Source organism: Pyxicephalus adspersus, chromosome 11 (genome assembly GCF_032062135.1).
Source record: "Pyxicephalus adspersus chromosome 11, UCB_Pads_2.0, whole genome shotgun sequence".
In the NCBI taxonomy this organism is placed as follows: Eukaryota; Metazoa; Chordata; class Amphibia; order Anura; family Pyxicephalidae; genus Pyxicephalus; species Pyxicephalus adspersus.
This window is the reverse complement of record NC_092868.1, coordinates 14,906,777-14,932,332: the sequence shown is the minus strand read 5'-3', so window position 1 is coordinate 14,932,332 and position 25,556 is coordinate 14,906,777. Positions and strand designations below refer to the sequence as shown.

Below are 25,556 nucleotides of genomic sequence, written 5' to 3'. Positions count from 1 at the left end.
AAGCCTAATCAAAGACCATGTTATTTTGTAAACCTCAAGACTGTTAAAATCAATTTAACAAACATTTTTCACAAGCTGAGGTTTTCTGGTTCCCTCCAAAGCAAAAACTAAGTTTTCCAGTCTTTAAATATCACATTCTAACAATAAATAAAATGAATAGTTGAGCTAAGGAATCTAGACATTTAGCTTTAATACAATTGCTCTCCAATGCCATTTTTGGTGGAAAGGTTCATTGTGCATTTCTTCCCTCATTTACCTTCATAGTCATATTTATGTATTTAGCCAGTTGCTGCTATTTGATCTTGTTCTCCACTTTCTATTTCTCGGTGCTGTACAGCACTTGTAATATAATATGCCTGCTCTATCATTTCATAGTTAAGTAATGCCAACTACTCCCTCGGGGATATTGGTGGGAAATCCTTGCTACTACAAGTGCAGTGCATTTTTTTAAACCCTCCCACTGGCCAGCAATGAGTTCCAGTCTCCATGCCCAAAAGTCTTCCGTATGAATTTCAGGTCACTGGTCATGGTGTCATTTTGTTTTAGCTCCAACTTTGTATGCTTCCATGATACCACCTCCTCCACATCATATTTGCATGTCAGATTGTAAAAAAAAAAAAAAAAAACCTTTAAGCAGTTTCCATTGATTGCATAAAATCAAGAAAAGCGAGGATTTAAAAAAAAAAATCAGTATGGTACCATGCAGTTTCAGAGTTTAGGATGTCTTTGCACTTATGTAAAACTTTCAATTTAAGACTCCTGAATGAAAGTTGATAAAACAAGGTTAGGTTCAGGTAAACTATAAAAAAAAAATTAAACTTGGGTTATTATATGTGACTGTCCAACAGTCATAATCTTATCATCCACAGGTCCAAATCCATCAAGAAACTCTGCCTTGGAATTACTGTATAAGTTCTTTAATTTGTCCAGCTTTGGGCTTTTATCCTTTCCCTTGGTCTTTGGAGTATGTTGAGGACCATTTGGGCATGAGCCAACATGGCTGTACTGGCCAATATCTGAACATTCGGTTTCACGGTGATAGAAATAGCTAAAGTTGGATACAATGACTGGCACAGGAAGAGAGATGGTTAAGACACCCGCTATGGCACAAAGAGAACCCACCAATTTACCACCTACTGTCTCAGGAGACATGTCTCCATAACCTACTGTTGTCATGGTGACCACTGCCCACCAGAAGGCCTCAGGGATGCTGGTGAACTTTGTATCTGCATGATCAGCTTCTGCAAAGTATACAGCACTGGAGAAAAGGATAACTCCAATAAAGAGGAAAAATATAAGCAATCCCAGCTCTCTCATACTTGCTTTAAGTGTTTGCCCCAAGATCTGTAATCCCTTAGAATGCCGAGACAGCTTGAAGATTCGAAAGACTCTTACCAAACGGATAACCCTAAGGATTGCCAGTGACATGGCTGGCTGAGCCACTCCTCTGTGACGGGCAAGTTCTGTGCCCAGAGCAACAAAATATGGTATGATTGCTACAAAATCAATCATGTTCATGATATCCTTGAAGAAGGCAGGTTTGCTGGGGCAAGCAACGAAGCGCACAGAGAGTTCAAAAGAGAACCAGCAGATGCAGATAGTCTCAACTATGAAGAATGGGTCTTCAAATGGACTGTTCTCTTTAAAGCCATGAGTACTGTTCCTGTGAAAGGGCTGAACCTGCAACAAAAATAAACAAGTAAGCAAACATACAAAACTAAGGTAATTTGTTAAAAATGTAATAGTAACATCAACATCAACAACAGTGATTCGTCTACCAACTGTCCTAAAAAGTGGCGCAACTGTAGGAATATTAAAATTAAAATAAAACATCCTTATGTTTAAAACAAAATCCTCATCAGTTTCTCACCACTTCCATAGTATTATTATTACAGAGGAACTCTTTTCATGCTGTTTCTTTTTTTGCTACTTTAAATGATACCAGACCAGTCTGGTGAAACGCAGCATGTAAATAACCTTTGCAGTAATTCTAGACTTTATTGCATATGAAATTTAAGAGTTAAATGGCTTCAGTAGTCTTTTCAAAAATGCAATTGCAGAACTCCTCTTAAATAACTGTCACATTACTGCAAATTGACCATGCAGAAGAAAAGACACCATGCCCACTTATTGCACTCTTTAATACAGTCTCCAACCACCCAATCAGGTAAGAGCCCTTTATCGTTTTGCTTATATGTAACACATTTTTCAAATTTTCCAGTCACTTTCAGAATAGTCATACAACAGATATTCAACAATATCATCAGGGATGGGCACTTAAAGCTTCAGTTTAAAGCTTAAGTTAATTGAAAATGTATTCATTTCTGTTATTTTGACCTATGAATCTGAAAATGTATCACTCTGAGAGAAAGCTGCATTGATTAGGCTTTAAAAGACATTTAGAGAAACAAGAGTGAATTTTGCACTTTTAGAGTTTACTAGATTACTTATTGTTTATTTTTCATTTTTTGCTTTAAACAGCTTACTAAGAAATTATGCTAATTGGTCTTAAGGAGTTCTTACAGGCTTTTCTGTGTATTTTGCACATTTTTTTTATTTTATTTTTAAGGTCAGTGATCTAGAACATTGGTTGTTAACTTTGTAAATGAATGAGGTTAAGTGCAGTCCCCAACATGTCCAGAGTACTGGAGAGTAGAGTAGAGATTGTGATTGTTAAAGAGTTTAATTACATTGCAGTAAATGCAAATGTCACCCAGATCCATTTAAAATATCCTGGTATTATTGTAGAGAGCATTTTTTTAATGTATTACAGTTTATTAGCATATTTTTTCTTCTATGGCACTGTAGATTAGACAATACATAGTCCAAAACATAAACAACTATAGAAAATGCAAATAAATCCAAGATGGACAGCTAAACTTATACACTGTAAAAGATGATGAAGAAATGTAAAAATATTAAGGGAAATTGTTGGGGTTATTCCCCCTGGCAGATGACGCAGGATTACCTGGGGCGCGGAGTCTAAGTGTTTCCTGGTCTTTCCCAAAGCACCCTGCAAGGGATGATGGGCCAGTGACCCTACTGGCCATTGGACTGCCTGTGACTTGCCCTGGAGGGGCCAGAACCAGGTTGTGGTTGCGGCCCCTCCAGGGGAGAGCAGGACAGCGGGGTTTGGCATTGGGACAGCTAAGAGCAGGTATTGAGCAGAGTGACAGCGATTGGCAAGGGCTGGTAGGGCAGTCTGAGTTCAGGCACAGCTCAGGGCAGGTGGCAGACAAGCCTAGTTAAGGTTCAAGGCACAGGTTAGGGCAGGTGGCAGACAAACATAGTCCAGGTTCAAGTCACAGGTCAGGGCAGTCAGCAGACAAGCGTAGTCCAGGTTCAAGGCACAGATCAGGGCGGGTGGCAGACAAACTTAGTCCAGGTTCAAGTCACAGGTCATGGCAGGCAGCAAACAAGCGTAGTCCAGGTTCAAGTCACAGGCAAGGGCAGGCGGCAGAGAAGTGTAGTCTAGGTTCAAGGCACAGGTCATGGGACGTGGCAGACAAACATAGTCCAGGTTCAAGTCACAGGTCATAGCAGGCAGCAGACAAGCGTAGTCCAGGTTCAAGTCACAGGTAAGGGCAGGCGGCAGACAAGTGTAGTCCAGGTTCAAGGCACAGGTCATGCCAGGCAGCAGACAAGTGTATTCCAGGTTCAAGTTACAGATCAAGGCAGGTGGAAGACAAGTGTAGTCTAGGTTCAAGGCTAAGGTCAGGGCAAGCAGAAGACAAGTGTAGTCCTGGTTCAAGGCACAGGTCAGGGCAGGTAGCAGACAAGCGTAGTCAAAGTCAGGCACAGGTCAGGATTCTGAAAAGGCACAATGTGGCAGAATGTACTTAGCAAACCCTTAGGTAACAATGCTGAGGATCCAGCAACAAGAGTCTGGAATTAGGGAGGTATAAATAGGGCTAGCAGCCAATAGCAGGACAAGAGTGGGGCCAGGAACTACTCTGCTTATTGGCTGCTGCACCCCGCCTATACATAAGATGCACTAGGATAGCTGCTCAGTAGTGGATATAGTAGTATAGTATAGTAGTATAGTAGTATAGTATAGTAGTAGTCAGTGGATATCTGTTACCACTCCACCTGAAGATCATCTGCCCGGCAGCTCTCAGCATCCTCAGCTTCCTTTTTATTTCTTCCTGTTTCTTTATGGAGGTGTCTAGATCTGGTTAGTGGCATTGCAGCTTGGCAACAACAATTCACACAGAACAGTGATCTTTTGCTGGCAACAATCAGCTAGCAACAGATCACCCAAGAAAAGGCTGGACAGAGTGTCTTCATGTAAAGCCCACATGAGCCTCTTTACAGCAGGAATATCACTTGTCATCTGACTTCCAGGGTAACCACTGCTATTGGGGGGTAAAATCCTAAGAACTGCCCTAAAGTTTGGTGATTTTCATTAATAGAGGCTTCAGAAGTAGGCAAGCATGCAGTCAGGTAGGAAAATGAAGTTTTGTTCCACTAGTGCCTTGGCCAAGGAAAGAACAGGGTAGATTCCTTTCCCATCATTCTGGGTCTGATGTACCACTAGAAAGATGAGTATAGTATGTTGACAAAATGGGAGAAAATGACTGAAAATTTATTTGGACCATAATATTTCTGTGCTAAAATTATGTTTTTGAACTGTTATACTTCTTTTTTTTCCTTTTCTCTTGTCATTTGAATAATTTCTCACAGTGTACCCTATAATCTTATATCAAAGTATGCTCATATTAAAATTACACTACACTTTCACTAATAAATTACATTTACAATTTACAATTTAAATTGATGTATTGAGCTTCTAAAAGTAATTCTAACATCAGTATGCTATTACAAACCTTATGATTCTTTAGTACCACTGACTGGCCACTCCCTGTTTGGTTCATATAAAGACATAACCTTTTACACTCTACACAGGGGATGTTCTCTTCCAAATGAGCAAGTCCTTAAAAGCCTATGCACATTGCATCACTGCACTGTTAAGTCTATGCAATGTAAAATTTACTATTTAATACCAATCAGCTCTATGCCCTAGAACTCTCTTGAATTGTCTTTTTTTTTTTTTTTTAACATGACATATCAACACTTACGGGCCCCTTTTCTCATCATCTCTGTGACTAGTAATGACTGCACATGCTTAGGTTATTTTATTCTGGTTCAGTTAATTTTAAACCTGTGATCTGATTCACAGGTTGGGCTCTTATCAAAGAAGGAACTGACTAAAGGGCATTTGCCATGGGCATGTAAAATAAGCAATTTTAGGGGTCCAGAGTGGGGATACTCCCCACTTCTGGACCTCAATTATGGGGGGGGGCCTGCAATCAATTGTATCTGTTGAAAGTTTTGTAGGTATTTCAGATCTACAACCTAAGAGCTTGATGCTGGCGTAATAGAGGAAAACTAACTGCCCTTTCAGAATCAGCATACCTATTTTAGTGTAAATACGCTTAAAAATTGAAGTCAACAAAAAAATTGTTCAAAATTGTTCCCCAGTGTTATTATTTTATTGTTATACCATAGCATTAAATATCTCTATCTATAGCTGGGTTTAAATACATCTATATAGTTAGGACAATAAGCAAAGCTATATGTATTACAATCTAGAGCATGACCAAGGTTAGCATGAAATATATGTCTTTATAACTCCTCTCTGGCTCTGTAATCTATCAGTGTGCATGGAGACACAACAGAGGAATGCATTTTCTATCTATAACCTAGGCAGAGCCTTTTTTATGTGGTGTCTCCTGAAACATGTGCATGACAAGGCAGAATATAGGAGGCTAAAGAGAGCTAATTTATGTGCAGTCCTGGGTAGACCATCAGTATAAAGCCAGCTATTCTCAGCACTTAAGAAAAACAAAGAAAAAAATACTGCTGCAAAAAGTTCCTGCAAATGCAAGGCTTCTGTGAAAATTTATATAAAAGGCAGGAAATTTCTAGGCAGGTGGAATTTTCTATGAAAGTTAGGACTCCTGTGAAAGTAGCTGTAGAAGGCAGGACAGATGTGGATGTTGCTGTTGAATACAGAACTACTGTGGAGGTTGCTGTGAAAAGCTAAATTTGGAGGTTCACCTATTATTCCCATTTTATGCCAACTCTAACAAATACAACTTGTCTTACTTGCTTTATTTTGGACTGGTATTATGTCATTAAAATGTTTATCTCTTTTTTTCTAAGTGCAAACAATACTTGTTTATATTGTCAGAAATGAGTTCTGTGACATGTGCTTACTAGATGTGTTATTTGAAAGAAACTACTTAGCTCTCTGTTTTTTTATATTGCACTGCAGGTCAAATTATTTCAATGCTGTGAATAGGAGGACAATTAGAAGTAAAAAAAAAGTATTAGGTAAAAGATAATAGACAATATTCAAGTTAACAAAAATGCTGCATATTGTCAGCACACAACAGAAAATTTAGAGCTCTGTAGTTGCTTTTTTTTATGATTTTTTATTTCACGAGCTTTGGCTATACAACACAAAATATCTATTTAATCACTTTTACAAGATAATCTAAGGTTTCACAGATATAATTTCTCTCCAGTTCTAAGTACATGCCAACAACAAACTGTCTCATCATGTTCTGGATTAAGTGACACCAAGATGTCCATACACCTCAGAATGCTGCTAATCTTGTCAAGAATAGACATGTAACGAGGATAAGCCATCATACGAAACCAAATACGCCATGAAATGGGAGGCTCGGTTTCTTTCACCGGAACACAAGTTCGAAACATAAAAAATACAGTCCATACCTATCTAATATGGTCAGACTAACATAAATGATTTTGTGGTCATACAGTTTATTTTTGTGGTTACAGCACTGTCTGTTAACTGGGAACTATATTTAATTTACTTACAGCAAATGTTCTCTATTAAAGAAAATCTGTACTAAGTGCAATAAGTAGATATTTTCAATAAGTGCAATAAGTAAGCCTTTTCTGACCTTTCTATGAACATGTTTGTGGATTTTTTGTACCAGACAATTTAATATTTTCTGGGAGTATACATCCCATGAATAAGAAAATGCCACATGTTAATCAAGTCAGAAGATCAACGTCTTAGCCAGACATAAAGCATTTTTAGAAGCAGTGATCAGAAACTGCAGACAAACTGTTTATTTAAGAATTATATTTTTGGTAACTCAATTAATATATTTTGATTACAAATAAAATTTAATTTGCTGAGTCCATGCTACCACCATGCTAGAAATTAGCAAATCTAAGTTACGAAACCCTAAAATGCCTTTCAAATCATGGGGAACCCCTGGTAAAACTACAGGTAGTCCCCGAGTTAAGGACATCTGATATACGGATGACTCCTAGATACAAATGGGCCTCCCTGCAGAACGGAGGCTTGATAGGGGGAAGGGGAGGATCACATGACTTGCAGAAGACGTCTTTTGCTGTTCTGTAACCCCTTGTAACTCTTTATACCAAGAAAAACTCTGCAGTTGTTTCTTTTTGCATATCAAAGCACAGCTTGCTCCAGATGTTAATGTCTAGGCTCCAAAAAGATTTTTATTTTTTTTTGCTTTGCTTTTTTTTCGTTATAAGCTCACTGTGATAAGCTTATACAGTAACTGACCATGCTGCCTAATAATATGTTGAGACAAATATCTGTCCTAATTGCATTTATTACAATAATGTACCTGTTCCGATTTACATACAAATTCAACTTAGGAACAAATCTACAGTCCCTATCTCGTATGTAACCCAGGGACTACCAGTAATTCATTGAGGTTCAGTGGGTAAAATGCTACTTACTTTAGTGGTCAGTGCTAGAACATCACTTTTACAGTGTCAGAATTTCTTTTTATAAAGCTAAAAAGGTTATTGGTGTTATGCTGCGGACTTTGTGTCAGCCTCAAAACTATACAGGCACCATTAAATAGGAGGTCAATCAACCACAGCTGAATGAACCCCTAGCAACCTTTGGAGGAACATCAGGGATCAGTGGAACCCTGGTTGAAAAAAGCAGTTTCAAAATATAACAAAATATGAAGAAAAACCATGCCAGTTTTTAAAAACTGTGCAGTATTGCAAACTTAACTTATTTTCATACTTAAATCACATCTAAAATCAAAATAAAAAATATGTAAGAAAATGATGAGGTGATCTATTAAGGTGAAGTACTGTTGAGGTGCAGTTAAGTGAGGTTTTTTAAGATTTCTAATTATGTGCTGAGGAATTTGAAAGGCCAGTATTCCAAAAGTGGTATTTTTGTTTTTTGGTAAATGCGGAAAAAATTTAAACTACCTGAATAATTTTATGCATATTTTTATACTTTTATACTGTTCAGAACTCTGCATCTTACAAGGGGTTCCCACTCCTGACAGAATATTTGTTTTATAATATGGGGAAGTGATTATGAAGAGTAGTTAGAAAGCACAAAATAGTTGGCAACTTCCAAAATTCCTTGTATGAAAAGTGAAGAGGTCAATTCATCAAGCAGTGACCTGGCATTTACTAGTGGAGAATCTTACAGTTCTATGTGTTATAATAGCTGTAATTGATTTTCCACCAGAGAATAGAGAACTTCAAAAGGTTTACAAATTTAGAGGATTCTGCATGCTGTGGTAAATCTTCTTCTGCAACTATGCTTTACAAATCACAATAGACTTAAAAAAAAATATAGGAAAATTGTTTTTTGTCTCATGGCTACTTCATACTGATTTTCAGATTGCTCCAAAACTCCACCATGTACCTCCTCCTCCCAGTATACAAAGTAGGCACACCCACTGAAAACTTTTTTTCAAGTTACATATGTATGCAGTGGCTTAAAATAAATAACATTCAGTTTATAACCAGATGCATGCATTTTAGGTGCATGTTGGATGCGTAGATAAAAATTGAAATTTACCAGCAAATAGGAATTTTTCAAGTGCGCCTCACCTCATGATTGTTTTTTATAACAATTTTGCCTTCAATTTACTTTACTATGTAGAAAAATATCCCATGTATATATTTATAGGAAATTAAAGGTTGTGGTCACATATTTGTTTCAAAATCTCAAGACATAATATGTTGATGACAATACTCATGAATTGTAAAGGGTGCCTTTTATGTGTACATGACTGGTGATGGCGAAATGTAGGTGGTGTCACATTAAGTCATGCTGACACTCATGGTATGCACATAGCAGAAGTGAGAAGTTTAAGAAGATATAAGAGCTAGATCAAGATCTAGATATAAATAGTCTGCCTTACAGAGCAACTCAAATACTCCCGGCTGGCATTTACTTCAGTGTCATATGCCCAGTGCCAGACAGACTTCAAGCCTTGTATTTCACCTAAGGTTCCACAGGTATGATAAAATATATCAACATATTAAAGTAAAGCATTGCGACCTTCCTACAAATTTACTATATAATGGTTTGAGTACTCAGTCCAACAAATATTGTTACTTTGGATTTGGGTAGATGCCAAAGGTTGAATCGACCAGCCCCTACAGCTAGAAGAAAGAAGCAGAGATACCCCCTCCTTCCACCCCTTCTGCAGTTACATCAGGTCTCATACCTTTGATTTTATGACTTACTTTACATTAACAACATTACAGTTGAAGAACCTAGAATTAATTTTCTGCAACACAAACCATCTGAAGTTAGCAGATCTTTTTTTAAAATTAATTCGATCTTTAATAAATATTACATTATTTTGTTATGGTTATACAGACAAGGCAAAAAACAACTTAGATACACATCTATTTCAAGATGTAATACAACTGTGTAGACTGAAGCTGCTCTACTTATTTTTTAAAATAGTGGGGTAAAGGGGGTGGTAGGAGAGATGTGACATGGATATGCTTAAAGCGGACCTAAATTAACAGTACTTTACATAAAAGGGTAAACAAAAAAAGTCTTCTTTTTTTTTAAGCAACACCCTTTTTTTTTAAAAGCAACTCCTCTTTTTGTATTATTTCTCGGAATACCTACGTCATGCATCCCAGGAAGGTACTGACTACTCCTTCTGCACATGCTTGAGATCTAGCATGCGCAGAGGGGGCATTTTCCTACATTTAGGGGAAAGAAGTGCTGATCTCACGCATGCGCAGTTTGTTCGTGCAGGGACAAAGAAAAATTCTGCAACGGCGGTGGACCCAATCGTGGGAAGGTCTAGTGCGATCAAATAATCTGCCGGATTAAAGGTGAGTGTGATTTTTTTGTTTTTCACTTTATTTCCGCTGTAATGAAAATGTATTGTCGGTCAGGGTTGAGAGTAAAATGCAGTAGTGAAATATACCTCATTCTGACCAGGTGTATGTGACCATACATTACTAAACCTGGCAGAAAAGTAAAGATTTTACAGACCAGATCTGACAGACCAAATGAACTCCAGTTAGTATAACATAAAGGTAATCCAGTCTGCATGGCTAATGTTAGCAAACTATGTTTTTTACAAATATGAACAAACACATTTAATATTGCATGATTTGTTCTACATGTTCTAAAGCACATGGGGCATGTGAGGATCACTGGGCATTTACACTTGCAAAAATACCTATACTGTTCACTATGTCTCACAATTTGCCAGAAACTGTGATAAATTATTTTCATAACAGACCAGTCTGGGTTTTGGGGCTTCCAGGGTACACTAGAAAAAAAATATGAAGTGTTGTGCAACATCTGGAATTGCCTACCATTGCTTTGCTTTCTCAAATGTTAAACTTTAAGATCAATACAGCTACACTGTATATTTTCTAAAATATTCTCATGCAGAGCTGTTGCAATTTAGTTTATACTCTGAATTGTATTCCAGAATAATTATGGGTTACTAATTTACGCAATCCTGTGCAAGTGAAAAATTTGAACCATGACTTTCTCCCATTTTGACATGCCCGCTACTACTTCCAGGAATGCTTCCTATTATAACAAGCTATTATAGATATCCAAAACCTTTCAACTGGCACCTCCTAAATAAAGGAGGTAGCGTATCTGGTCTGGGATCCTTCCTGACCACCATTCTCCTCACTGTATCAAGGTGAGCAGTTTCCAGATAACCTGGAGAGAAATCTCATTCTTTAACTACCACAGACCATGGCTGTACACAACCACAGGAATATAGATTGATTAACTGCAAAGTTTACACAAAAATGCTTGTGACAGTTTCTTATACCACTTATATCAAATATATATAGTATAATAAATATAAAGTATTATCCTATAATAATCTAATCATATCTAAATAAAAAATAATTAAAGTAAGAAATTCAGAGTACAATACAACACTAATAAAACCTATATGTCTCATTAAAGTGCATTTCCGTCGTTCAGTGTGTACTTTCTCTATTTGCTTTTCTATGTCTAGACTATTCTATTACCATATAATGTTAGTAATGTCAATAGCAAATTTACATTCATGACTCTGACAACCTTGGGTAATGTTCATTGCGTGTGAGTTAGTGACAGACTGTGTTCTTGAAATTCCTCATCTTGCAAGTCGTAGCTTTGTGTTAACAGCTGTTTCATAACTTTAAGTAAGATTGAAATTAAATACAAAGACATACAATAGTTCAGTAATAATGTAAGTATTTCTTTGTAGCTATAAGTTAAAGTTTACCTTGCCTAATATTGCCAAGACTGGCCCTTATAGCACACTTGCCAATCGACACACTTGCCACACTTGTACCTTCTCCAGCAACACCTACCCAAGTTAGCAAGACACAACCTCAAATGGCACTAAGACTATCTATTAGATAGTAGAGGAAAAAACAGAAGGTTGAAGAACTCACAATTCAAAAGAGTACAGGGGAGAGATTAAATCAGGGGTGTCAAAATCAAACACACAGTGGCCCAAAATTAAAAACTTAGACAATGTCGCGGGCCAAATTTGAAACCAACACTGCTACTACAATATAAAAGAGCAATACAATATAAAAGAGCACTGCTTACCACAATATAAAAGAGTACAGGGGAGAGAGAAAATCAGACGCTATCTCAATGCAGCAGCGGGCCAGCTGCAATTCATATTTAGGATTCCTTTGGGGGCCGAAAAAAAGGAAAAAAGAAAAAAAGGCCAGATTGACTGCTCTATTTTAGATTAAATCATATGCTTGTTACTATTAATGAAACAGGGTGCTGCAGGCATATAGTGATTGTGGCTTAAGTTTTGTTTGTTACTCAAACAGATCTATCCCAAAATGCTCAATTGTTAAATAATACAAACGGAAGCAGGTTCAAAAGATGATGTGGTTGTTGGGGGGAAATCTGCCAAGCTTGTGGACAGTGCATATGTCCCACATATGTTTCCCATCCTGACACCAGGGAATGTGTCATGTCAATGACAGATTCAATACTTTTTAAAGTATTTAAAGTTCGGCCACTTCATAGAAATAAAGTGCTACAGTCCCAAAAAGGTTTTTCCTATTTGAACCTTTATATGGTAGACAAGACCACTCAAAATCATTATTAAACACATTTCTCTGATGTAGCAATGATAGAAGTAGCCATGTCCATAGTTTGGAAACATATTTAGCGAGTCCAAGAGGCATAGGCCAGAAACCGCTCTGATGGTGCCTATTGGTACCTACTGTAGAGAGGAATTTCTGGCAAAGTGTTAGGGTCCCTATGAGATCAGAGAAAACTTAGAGATTACAACCAACAGCTTTACACGCCTAGAAAAAGAAACCCAATCTAAAGATACCATGTTCATCTGAAAAAGAAATCCCTTTTTCAGTCTCAGCAGAAATTGACCCTAAATTGTCACCAGCAAAAACTATTACAGTGGTTAGGATATCAAAGACCATACTTACTATTTCGATTCAGGAGGTGAGAGAGTTCTTACAGAAAAATTGGGAGGCATTTTATTCTGTGCTCTTACTAACAAATGCTCCATATAGTAACTGTATTATAACAAAACAACATATTTTGACATTTAAATAAACAAGCAATTCAACATAAATCATATTTATTTATTTACCAGACTAGAAAAAACATATATTCTTTAGGAAAAGTATTTTATATTACTGAGAATAAGAAATATAAGACATTTACATTCATTTCATTTTAAACAGTATATTTATGTACACTATAGACTATACATTTTAAAATATGTCTACAAAACAACTCGTGTAGAAAGAAAGTGGGAGAAAGGGATCTGTGTCTAAGGAATGTCCCTACAAAAATGGAAAGTCTAAAGAGGAAAACCTAAAAAGGATTTTTCATATTTTGTTTTTGTTTTTAAGCTATACACATATATATTCCTCTTATTTTACATGTGTCTGTGTTTTTAAAAAAAAATAAAAGCGAAAAAAAATTCAAAATTATGAATAAAAAGAATGTGCTTTGCAAAAAAAAAATAAAAAATGCACGCAGTAGTTTCCCTTTGAAAAGCTATCTTGGGCCATGTTATATGACATTATATGATTTACATATTTAAAATTTTAAAAATATGTTTAAAAATATAAAAATATAATAATGAAGATCTGTTTCTGAACTGACAATAGGAGAATGGAGCATGTAACACAGTGAGAAAGATTCCCGATGCACTTGCCCAGCAATGGAATGTAAGAGTTTGACAAGCACTATTGTCTATGCGCAATGCAAACTGTTTAGCTCTCAACCTTCCTCCCAGCAGTACAACTTACCATAACTCATCATCCATCCTAGCAGTACCCTGTCTTATAACTCAGAGTTCAGTTTCTTTCCCAGTGGGACACAGCTCAGCATCCCTCCCAGCAGGACCCCTTCCCATTGGTCAGCATCTTTCCCAGCAGGATACCTCCCCATAGCTTAGCATCCCTCCCAGCAGGACCCCTTCCCAGCAGGATACCTCCCCATAGCTTAGCATCCCTCCCAGCAGGACCCCTTCCCATTGGTCAGCATCTTTCCCAGCAGGATACCTCCCCATAGCTCAGCATCCCTCCCAGAAGGACCCCTTCCCATAGCTCAGCATACCTCCCAGTAGGATACCTTCCCATTGGTCAGCTCTCAGTTTTCTTAGCTATGGATTGTTACATAAACAGGTTGAAAAAAGACATCAAGTTTAACCACTGGGGACTTCTTCTCCCCCAGTCACAAAATAATGCCCATTATCTTTATTGCAATGACCTTAAACTAAACTGAACTAAACTTTAAAGCTTTACCCCCCCCCATTTGCTCACACTATGCCCACATACCCCAGCTCACATTTTACACCTCTGCATTCATAGCAGATCTCTGCATATTTTCACATCTCTACATACAGCCTATGCCTATTCTATCCCACCACACCCCCACATTATCTCATTTTGCCCAATCTCCCTTCCACTCACATTGCACGAATGACTACCTGATCACCTCAACAGACATCCCCCCCCCCCCAACCCAACACATATTCTACTCTGGCATCCTCATAGCCCCACTAACAGATAGCCATTGCCATTTATCTCACGCTCTTCATCAGTGACCTATATACTTCTCCTATATACAATACCCTCTGGGAATATTCTTCTCTCCTGTACATTTAGCCCGCCATCATGCTCCCTGCACCCCCCTCCTACACATACAGGTAGTCCCTGGGTTATAGACATCGACGAACAACTTCTAGATTCGAACGGAGCTTCCCTGCTCGCTCCTCTGCAGGACGGAGGCTTGGAGGGGGGCGGTTTGCATATCAAAGCACAGGTTGCTCCATAAGATAATGAATGCCTAGGCTCCATAAAGTTTTATTTTTTTTTTTTTTTGCTTTGTGAGAACTTTATACAGCAACTGACACCACGCTGCCTAATATTATGTTGAGAGAAACATCTGTCCTTATAATAAATAATGTACCTGTTCCAACTTATATACAAATTCAAATTAAGAACAAACTTACAGTCCCTATCTCGTATGTAACCGACTACCTGTACTATCTACTGCCATACACTCTGCACTCCTCTCCTGCACATAATGCTCCTTGCCATGTAATCCACATTTTTCTAATGCACATACTGCCCTCCCTTTCAAATTTTCCACACTTTTCTTCCTGCCACTCTATGCCTGCACATTCCAACTGCTGTCATGCTTTCAGCTCTCCTTCACATTCTGTCTGACATCATAGCATTTACTCTCCTTTTTGCACACACTGACTGCCATCACATGTTCCACACTTCTTTCCTATGCACACTGCCTGACATCATACCCTTTGCTATTTTCTCCTTTATGTATGTACTACTGTCACAGTTCTTTCCTGCATGTACGGATTGCTGTCATGCCCTCTATGCTCCTAAACATGCTGACATAAGAATGCTGACATACAATCCACAATGCACACTCCTCTCCTGTACATACTGGCTGCTTTATTGAGCTCAGCACTCCCCTCCTAAACATATGATCCACCATTATACCCATTGCAGTGGTGCATAACCATATGCAGGGGGCTTATACTAGTTACTGTTGTACCGTTACACTCTCTCCAGTACATACTACCCACCATCATAAGCTGTTCTGCACTTACTGTCACCAATACTCTGTACTACTCTCCAGCACATTTTACCCACTAAAACAAATATTTTATTTTATTTCTATTACACTCAAACTATTCCTAATATATTTTATAACTGCCTTAAACATTTGTAATTTTGTTCAGCCAATGATAAAATCAAGTTATCCCTGCCAAACAGCACAGTGCTCCCTAAGGATCTCTCAACAGAAAACACTACATTAAATGATTCTGCCTTTTCTGGAACCCAGACTACGATTGACTAGTTAAGGAGCAGCTATACACATTGATGAGATTATCACTGTGCCTTTCTCTCCTTGTGTTTGTGAAAGATGGACAGTACTTGGCAGTCCAGGGGAGGTTGGTAATTACATCGGGGGTGTCCAATTCCAGTTCTTGAGAACCAATATCCACACATTTGTAGTATCCTTGTAACTGAAGAAATCGTAGTAAGTTGTGGTTTACAAGTTGTCAGAAAATAATTGTGTTATATGAAAATCCTGGCATATTTATGTCTGTAAAGGGTTGGACACCCCTTATCTAATTTAGGTAAGCCTGGGAAGATGATTGCAAGAATTCAAAAGTGGTATTTCCTCCAACCTTTCCTAAGTGGCAGCATCTCTTTAACCTAACCTGAAATGTATCCCTTTAATTCCCCCTAGCACTTATCTCACAACCTGACCATAGTGCTCTCAACACTCTAAATGTAACCTTTACACCTGAACTTCTAAACCTAAATATAATATAATACATAGCACTAGATTACCCCTTTATTGGTGATTCCACTGCTTCATATTTGCAATTAAAAATCTACAGCTCTTTTACATCACTACAATTTACCATAACAAAATAAAAACAAAATGTTGGTGTCCTGGCTGTTTTGATGAGCTAATAGGTTGAATATTTTCTGAGACTTTGACAACGAACAAGTATGCAAACAAATACAAATCTATATTTACAGCTGCAGCAGGTCAACGTTGGTAACTCTGAAATCAATTTATTCATCATGACTGACAGACAATGAGTTATTTCAGAAGGAGGTCAGTGTTGGTACTTGTATTTCTTGTATTTTTTTCATTTCTTTAATAATATTATATTTTTATTAATTTTCATAATGTGCTGCATTCCTGCTGCAAATTTTTTTAAAGCAATGCTAAAGTATAGCGAAAAAAATCTGGCTCATGGGTTCTTGGGAGAGTCAGCACACATCATCTTTATCCCAAATTAAAACAATGAAAAGCCCAATGTTGTAAGTCGGTGGCAGGGCCATACTAAAACATATGTAAATTATGATTTTAGGAAAGTCATTGTTACGGTAGCATTACATAATCAGAAGGCTGACAAAGTTCCTACAAAAGTTTCAAAAGGTTCCTTGAGCAATAAACAATTTGTGCCTCTCAGTGATGCCAATACTTCTTTTTTGGTTGCTTTTGGTAAGGGTGGCTTTCTTTAAGGCATTCTTCTCATGACCACCACACTACTATACTATGAGTGGATATAATTAAATAGCAGGGGTTCCCTAACAATCTGAAACGTATTTTAAGGGTTGTAGATAAGTCTATCTAGTCTATCACATTTTAATGTGCACGACCAGTTTAAACATTTTGCTGTCAAAGCCATTTTGTTCATGAAAAGGCAATCCAAAAGACATTATAAAAAAAGCCTATAAAATAAAATAATGACTATTACAATTTTTAGGTCACATAATATTAATTCAATCAATTATTAAATCCATATTTGTAGTAAAAGTACATAAAATACACTCAAAAATAATTTAGGTGCACACAGACACAATAATAATTTTTTTTTTGGGGGGGATATAAATATTATACATGTGGTAAAGGTTCTTGAACCTCAAGTTGTGATATCAGCCTCCTGTATTTTCCTGTATAGCTGTTGTACATGCAGCTAGAAGGACATAGAGAGGTATGAAACATGACTGTGTTGTCTTCATAAAGGTGTCTGCATCACAAGAGTGGCAGATCAGAATTAAAATAATTAGGCAGGGAAAACAGTTCACATGTAAATGAAGTTTGTTATTATCTGTTGTCTGTTAGCCATGTGCCCAGAGTTTAGCTTTGAAAATATAAATTAGGCATTCTGCTTATAGCAGACTTGCAATGTTTCCCAGCTCAGCACCGATGTCGTTAAATGAGAACATCATTTCTGAAATGTAACACATTCCATCATATGTCATTGAGTAAATGTCAGCACAAACATTTTGTGGAAACGCATATGTGTAGAGAACAGATGAATCAATTCACATAGCAAGAGGGCCCCAGCCAACATACCACGAACACCAAATTACAAATTGGTATTACAAAATCAAAAAAGAAATATTATACTATACTTGAATGTTTTATTTCCACACAAACCCATGTCCAGACATATTCCTAAAAATCAGTAATGAATCAATAAATACATGATTGATTTTATTTATTTCTGTATCTATAGGCACTGTAGAAAAGTTACTTTTCAAAAATTTACAGCTAAGACATTAATTATGTAGAACCTTGGTAGTGTGCTAACATTGGAAGGCAAAATTGTTTAATATAAATATGCCTTTAGAAACTGACTAAAAGACAAATTTAAAGTTTATGTTGTGATTTTTGAGGATCTTGATGAATGAATGTTACATTTAAAAGAACCAAAGATAGCAGGAATGGCTTTTTTTGAAGTAAGTCTGCCATCCTATTTAAAAGACGCTCCTGAACTGTAAAAATTCTAGAAGGAATCTGTGTACCACAAGAGTGCCATCTGGTAGCATTAGATATTGAAGCGCTCTACTCGAGCATTACCCATGATCGGAGAATAGCAGTGATTAAAGAAGTTTTGAGTGCAATGAGCCAGAATTTGGTTAAATGGACTGAGTTTGATCTGACTCTTCTAGAATATTTACTCACTCGTAATGCCCTCACTTTTGGTACAAATACCTACCTCCAGGTACAGGGGGTGGCAATGACAATGTTGTACCCCAACCTATGCCAACCTGTACCTGGGGGCATGGGAAAGAGTGATCATGGCAGATGAGGAACTCTCGATATACTTCCGCCATGTTTTGTTATGGCAGCGTTATATCGATGATGTACTCATCGTTTGGCAGGGTTCTAAGACCCTACTGCTGGAATTTTTCAACAAACTATGCATTAACACCTTTAGTCTTAAGTTCACAATGCAGTCCAGTGATATCTCTATTTTGGATATAGAAATCTGTATCAATCCAGACTTAACAATTTCCTTGAAGTTATTTCAAAAACCGAGAACAGGAAACACTATCCTATAGGCAAGGAGTGCACACCCCAAGACTCTAAAAAGAGGCATCACTTATGATGAATTAGGAGAAACTGTTCTAGAGTTGTGAAATTTGAGAGGGCGCCTAAGGACCTACAGATTAGGTTGCTACAAAGAAGCTATAAGAAAATTACCCTAAAACAAATTTAAACAGCGAAGGAGAATGGAAATTTTATTTGCAACTAAAAAAGTTACTAAACAAGCTGATCAAGTGGGAATAATTACTCAGTATTCGGAACAACATAATATATTGAGAAATTTCTGTGGCAAATTCTGGCCAATCCTCACCTCAAACCCAACTCTTAAAAAATATATCTTTACACATCTGCAAATAACTATTACAAAGTTGCCTTCGTTGAAGGATGAATTAGCAAATAGTCACTACAAAACCAAAAAAGATAGAAAAACTTTAGAGGAAGAAGGAGGTACTTCTCCCTGTGGATCATGTGGACAATGTCCTTGGATTCACAGAAAAGATGATAGGATAAAGATACCAATGGAATTGAATCCTAACTTCAGACGAATAGTGAATTGTAGAACGAAAGGTATAATTTATCTTGCATTCTGTAGCTGTGGCCGTTTTTATGTGGGGAAGATGAAAAGGGAATTTAAAAAAAGAATCTATGAGCATATATATGCCATTAGAAATAGAAAGATTATTACCCCACTGAGGCTCCCCATGGGAACGTGCCATAGCTTTAATACTGATGAATTAGGATTCTTGGCTCTAGAACAGGTACCGGAGGACCCCAGAGGAGGAAATTGGGATCAATGTATCCTACAGAAGGAGACAAAATGGACTGAATGCAACACATTTTCCAGGACTTAATGTCCTAAGTTTCCAACCCTTCCTCTAGGCCTAATGAGTTTTGGGGTTTTAGTTTTTTTTTTTTCCAGTGAAAAAACAATCTATAAAGCTAATAATGATAAGAGTACGTTAAAATATGCAATCATGAGATGTATATAAACATTGATGTACGTCCAAACGTGAATATATGTAACTTGTAAATGTTACCCGCTGTTTTAACCTTGTTTTTTTGTAAACCTACTGTAAGGTACTTACCCCGCCGACGATCCTGTGTTGTTCTCACCTGGGGCGACCCCAGGGATCGCAGGCAATGTGAGGGAAGCCGCTGCAGCAGTCAGGGCAGCCGGGGCAAGCGCCGCTCCACTCACAGCGTGCTTCCCCTCCCCTGGCAGAGGAAACTACTGTTGGGCCGAACCGCATCCCCAGCATCCCTGCAGACGTGCACAGTACTACGCGCGCCCTCAGCACTCCTGTGGGTGTGCGCAGTACAGCACAGCCAAGGGATCCTTCTGTAAGAGGCGGCAACGCTACTATGCCCGCCTCTTTTACTCCCTGGGGGCGAGGCAGCCGACTGCCTTGCCACAGGGTGGGGCATGTATTGTTTGAATTCCCTGCGGCCAATCTGGGATTAATTATTCAGCATGTTCGTCTTATCCCTTGGCGCCCGGTTGCACATTGTGATTGGGCACTCTGCCCATTTAATGAGACTCATCAGCACCCTTGCCCATTTTGCCTCTGTGTTACAGTGTGCTTTGGTGCATTCTTATATCGGTTTACCGTGTTAACCTCTGTTGTCTTCCCTCGTGTCTTTTTATCGGCTCGGACTTGTTACCAACAGCGACCCTGTCCAATTACTGACTTTGCATGAACTCTGCCTGCCCTGACTTTGGATTGTCCCTGACTACGTCTCCTGCCTCATCCTTCTGTACCTCCCTTTATCGGACTGACCTTTTGTGTTTGACCTCGGCCTGTACCTGGATTATGCAATAAAGCTACTTGAAAGGATTCCTGGAATCGATTGTGATTTGTGTGCCCAGACGCATTACACCTACAACACCAAAGGTCTGTTTATGAAGCATTGAATCTGACATTTAAAGAAACAAACACTTTCAATATCAGTAATTGATTCTCCACTAGGGAAAGTTTTTGCAATTGTCAGATTCAGCACTTTATAAATAGACCCCTAGAAGGATTCTCTTTTTTCTTTCATGTGCATTGCAGCCGTCTGACAGCTGGGCCGCGCCAGCTTGGAGACCAGCAATGGTCCACGGCTCTGTCCAGTGCACCAGCACCAGCCAGAGCCATGGACCATGTTCCCCGTAGGGAAAGCAGGCTCTCGATGGGAGAGTGACATGGGAGAATGACATCACTCTGGGGGCAGTTTCTTCCCATTTGAGTTTGGGGACCACTGACCTAAACAAACTGGTTTAACATGGCATAAGCCTATTCACAGTACACACGTCACAGTCCTTGTACCCACAAAACACTCCTTTAGTATAGTACTACAAGTAAGAGTTTCACTGACACTCATAAATATATGGGGTCATCTTTAAAAAATAATACAGAATACTGACAGAGAGCTCTGTCTCAACAGAACACTGTCAGAGTGTATCTATAAGAAAGACCTAAAAATAGTTGGAAACTATGTAGCGACCAGCAATTGTTAAGGCAGTCAGGTGTATGTTATATATAGCAGTATGGGATATACAACACAATGCAGTGGTCAGCAGTATCGGCCCGATTTATTAAAGCTCTCTATTACTGGAGAAGATAGACTACAATGCATGAACCTGGGTGTTCCAGCAAAACTTGAAAACATGTTTTTTAAACGTATTTACTATTAGTTGACAAATATAAAAGTTCTGGACCAGATCCATTCCAGGTTTGCTGTAACACCCAGGTTCTCAGCTTTCTACATTCTCCAGTCTTTCCTGATTTTATTCATGCCCTATGTGTCATAGTACCTCTTATATAGCTAGATGTTGGAAGAAAGTAACTGGCCAGCTTTAGTGGGAAAGAAAACTGTCTCAATGGGGGAAAAAAGGGGTGCAATGATAGGGGTGCATTGGTGGAGATGGGGGTGGTATTGCTTGTTACTGGAGGAAATTGGTGTCAGTAGGGAACATTGGTGTTGTGTGGGGGGCACTGGAATTATTGAGGGACATTGGTGTAATTGGTGTTATGCAAGAAATAATGGTGTTGAGTAGATTCCCCACTTGCCCAAACTGTGATTTCTGGAAACTACCAGATCTATAGTGTTTATGTTGGGCAACAAATAACTCCACCCAACAGAGCTACAAAGGGGCTAAATTTGGGTGCTAGTTCCAAAACTGTTTTATTTGTATTTGTTGCATTCTGATTAGAATGTTTCAATTTAGCAGTTAGAGTGTGCATAAAAATCTTTTAGGAGACCTTTGGATTGCTATGTCTGTAATGCTTTACTGTTGCACCTGACCAAGTTGTGTTTTTGTGACACTCACTCCAGATCTATGTTGCTTATGTGGGACAGGTGATCAATTTTCTCCACAAAGCAACACACTACCCAAAGCCAGGTGCTGGAATGAACATTCCAACACCCATCAGGACATAGCTCTGATCCATGCACATGAGATTGTGTTGAAAATCCAGGAGAGTTCCACAAAATATGGAACTGTTGGGAAGAATGCGTTAAAGCTACTTTATGTAAAAACTTTTTTTTTTTTTAAATGCAACACCTTTTTAAAAAAAAGTGCAGCACCTCCCCTTTGGAGCCCAGAGCCTTCCAGGATACTTGTCACACCACCCCGGAGGTTCATTGCTGCTCCTTCTGCACAGAAGGAGACATTTCTTGATTATTATCGGCAATATTTTTCCCCATCTACTTCACCTGATTCTGTGCCTGTGCAGTGCAAGATTGAGTGGTGTACAAAGAAAAAAACAGGAGGAAGGGTGAAGAAGATGGCAGCACCCGGCAAAGAGAGATACCCAATTGAAATAACCTCACAATAGATCAATGGATCTGCGGGATTAAAGGTAAGTGTGAACTTTTGATTTTGACTTTAGTTCTGCTTTAAACAGGTGGCCATTTATTAAAATAAAGCAGCATGTTCCAGTAAAGTGGGTGATATATTTGTACCTGGAGTACTAAATGATAAAAATCAGTGTATCTAATTATTCAAGGTTGCACATAGCGATATGGAATATAATTTTGTGTTTTAATTTAGCTTGATTCTGTTTTATTTATCACACATTGATATTATGTGTGCTGTTAGTTTTATTTTTTTGTATTTTAAATATGGACATATTTAAGGTTTTTATGTACACTAAATCATTACATAGTAGTGCCGTGTTACTATAGAAATTACAGATGCACTTTTAAACACAAAATAAAATTATCAAAGATTTATTATGTGTGTATGTGTGCTGTGCTCTAGTGTGTTGAAAAAAAAGGAAGTTAATCATTTGTTGGATTTCCATCTGATTTACATTCATATTAGATTCAACAAATCCTTTTGAAAAGGGGGCTTAGAAGTTTAGCTTTAAAAAACAAAACACTACAGGAGAAATGTTTTTTATAATTCTATTTAACTGTTATTTACTTTTATAGGTTCCTGAGATGTACAAAAAGAGGTATCATGATGCTACAACCAACCCTGGCAACTTCCACTACATACATACTACATACATGACAAGAGATATGCTGGTCCTATGTAAATAGCTGTACAGGAGTCCTGATTTCTCTCAAAACCAAAAAAAAGTGTTAAGAAAAAAAAAAGAATGGTATATTTTTTCTAGGACACAACTATGTTTTGAAAGTTTTTATTTTTTTACATAGATATGTTATCGGGTTTATTTTGATGCTAATCTACTCTTGCTTGGTAAAAAATGTGTTTTCAAAATTTTACATATAGCAAACTTTTTACTTAAACTCCCCATTGATCCTGATTTTTCCCTCAACGCATTTTTGGTGATAATTATATGTTCAGGGGCACTTTTTTAATGGGTGTTCTCTCCCCCCCAATGTTTTCTCAACAATTTTGGTGACAATACTATAATATTTTGTTCTGCGGCTTTGCAAGAAACTGAACTTTGAACCTTTCATCAAAAAGGATGTTGGAATTAGTACACAAATTTCTGCAATTTAGGTAAAAATACTTTTGCACTGAATCCTTGCAACACAATTTATATTATTTATCTAATGCACCAAAATTTTATTCTGCATTAGCTATAACAAGTTATTACTTGTACTTTGAGTGTAAAACTTCATGGATGACTAAAGTCTGAAAATTATTGTTGCTATATTATTCACTGCTATGAAATTATATGAAATATCCCTACTTTTAGATCTCAACAAAACTACTATGCTATTATTCAGACTTGAAAACAATATCATGAGAGGAGGAGCTGAAAACTTTACCACTGAATAAATCTTTCAATGACCAGACAGTTTTCGTACAAATGAATTCCGTCTATTACTAGTGAAATCCTTCAGGGCTGGAACAGGCCCCATATCTTCTGTAGCCCAATTTCAGATCCTATGTACTCTTATGAGGTATCTCATTTAGCCTTAAGAGCCAACCTGAGAGCTGTGTGAAATGTGATCAGCGCTCAAATTAGATTTTGTGTTGCACCAGGCCTCAAGTATAAACACAGAACTTTGTAACTCTGCACCGGCGTAGGGCTATTCAACCACGCCAGATCAATGGAAGGTCATTTCAGATATGCACACAAAAGGTGAGGAAAACAATATGAAAACATCATTACATGTTGCCATCTGAATCCTAATTGCTTTGGATATTTGTACTATGACCCAGAAACAGTCACTGGGAACAGTTCTTGGTATTTTGTTAATAAGACTTTGGCTTCATTGATTGCAGAAAAGACCTCAGTTATGTTCTAAGCAGTCTTGGCTTACAACACTATTGGATAGTCTTCTATAAAAAGATTGCAGATACTTTACAAATTGTACCTATGCCCACAACTTAGGTGAATTATGCACACATTCTAAATCCAATATTAGACGTGCAAAACCCTCTGGCGTCCAGGAAACCCAGTGTTCTCGGAACATTTAAACCAAAGTCTACTACTGGGCAGTATTTCCCTTATCATTCAGGAAAAATGAATTACCTATGGCCTGCAGAGAGGTGTTTTCTAAAGCTACGTACACACTTCCAATTATTATCGTTGGAAAACGAACGATCCTGCACGATATCTACGAACGATTGTATAGCACCGATCCTGCACATAGAGATATTGACACGATCGTTCGTAGATATTGTACACACAATAGATACGATCGTTTGAGCAATAGAGGAACTATGTGCACGACAGGAAAGTGAACGAACGTTCGTTCATTACGCATGCTTAGACCATGGACGATCAACGAACGATCGTACACACGAACGATGTTCAACGATCGTCGTCCAATCCGATCCGCCGGTCCGGTCGTTCGTTTCCAACGACTTTCCTCGTTCGTCGGCGTCGTTGGTTACTTTTTTTACGAACGATTTTTGCCCAATCGATCGTTCGTCGTTCGTTTTGAACGATAAAAGCTGGAAGTGTGTACGCACCTTTAGAAAGGGACTTTGCACAGAATAACTGACAAGAGGCTGCAGTCCTGCCTAAAAGTGCTCCAGAGGTAAATGATAGCATTTGTACTTTTGCATAGTATCAGTGATTCCTTGATGGTATTGGCAGTTCAAAAAAATGGGCCTGATTTAATAAAGCTCTCAAAGGCTAGAGAGGATACAATTTCATTAATAAAGCTGAGTGATCCAGCAAACCTGGAATGGATTTCTTAAAAGTTATTTGCTAACAAATTTTGTTGAATCCTGGACTGGATCCATTCCAGGTTTTTTGCTTTTAAGTTTGATCTGGAGGGTGAATCCTGGTAGAATACTGAATAAATGGGGACTTAACTAAGGCAGACCCATAAAGCAGTATTAAGGAATTTACCATTATTTTTACAGTAAAAGATTATTGTAAATGTATAGTCACAAATACCTTTCACAAGAAACCTTTTTTTGGTAACGAGACTTAGTAGTCAGATCTCAAGTATTATTCAATACTGCCGACATCCCAGTAAGACAAAGACA

General features: G+C 37.9%; 1 protein-coding gene across 1 annotated transcript in view; it reads right to left on the bottom strand.

The window, feature by feature from the left end:
• Positions 1 to 6: 6 nt before the first annotated feature.
• The window catches only part of KCNA7 (potassium voltage-gated channel subfamily A member 7), a 34,797-nt gene continuing 9,247 nt past the window's right edge, over positions 7 to 25,556 (bottom strand). Inside the window, exon 2 of the mRNA XM_072426495.1 lies at positions 7 to 1,680. Coding sequence (XP_072282596.1) covers positions 814 to 1,680 — 867 coding nt within the window. The 3' untranslated portion in view covers positions 7 to 813. The remainder of the gene's footprint in view (positions 1,681 to 25,556) is intronic.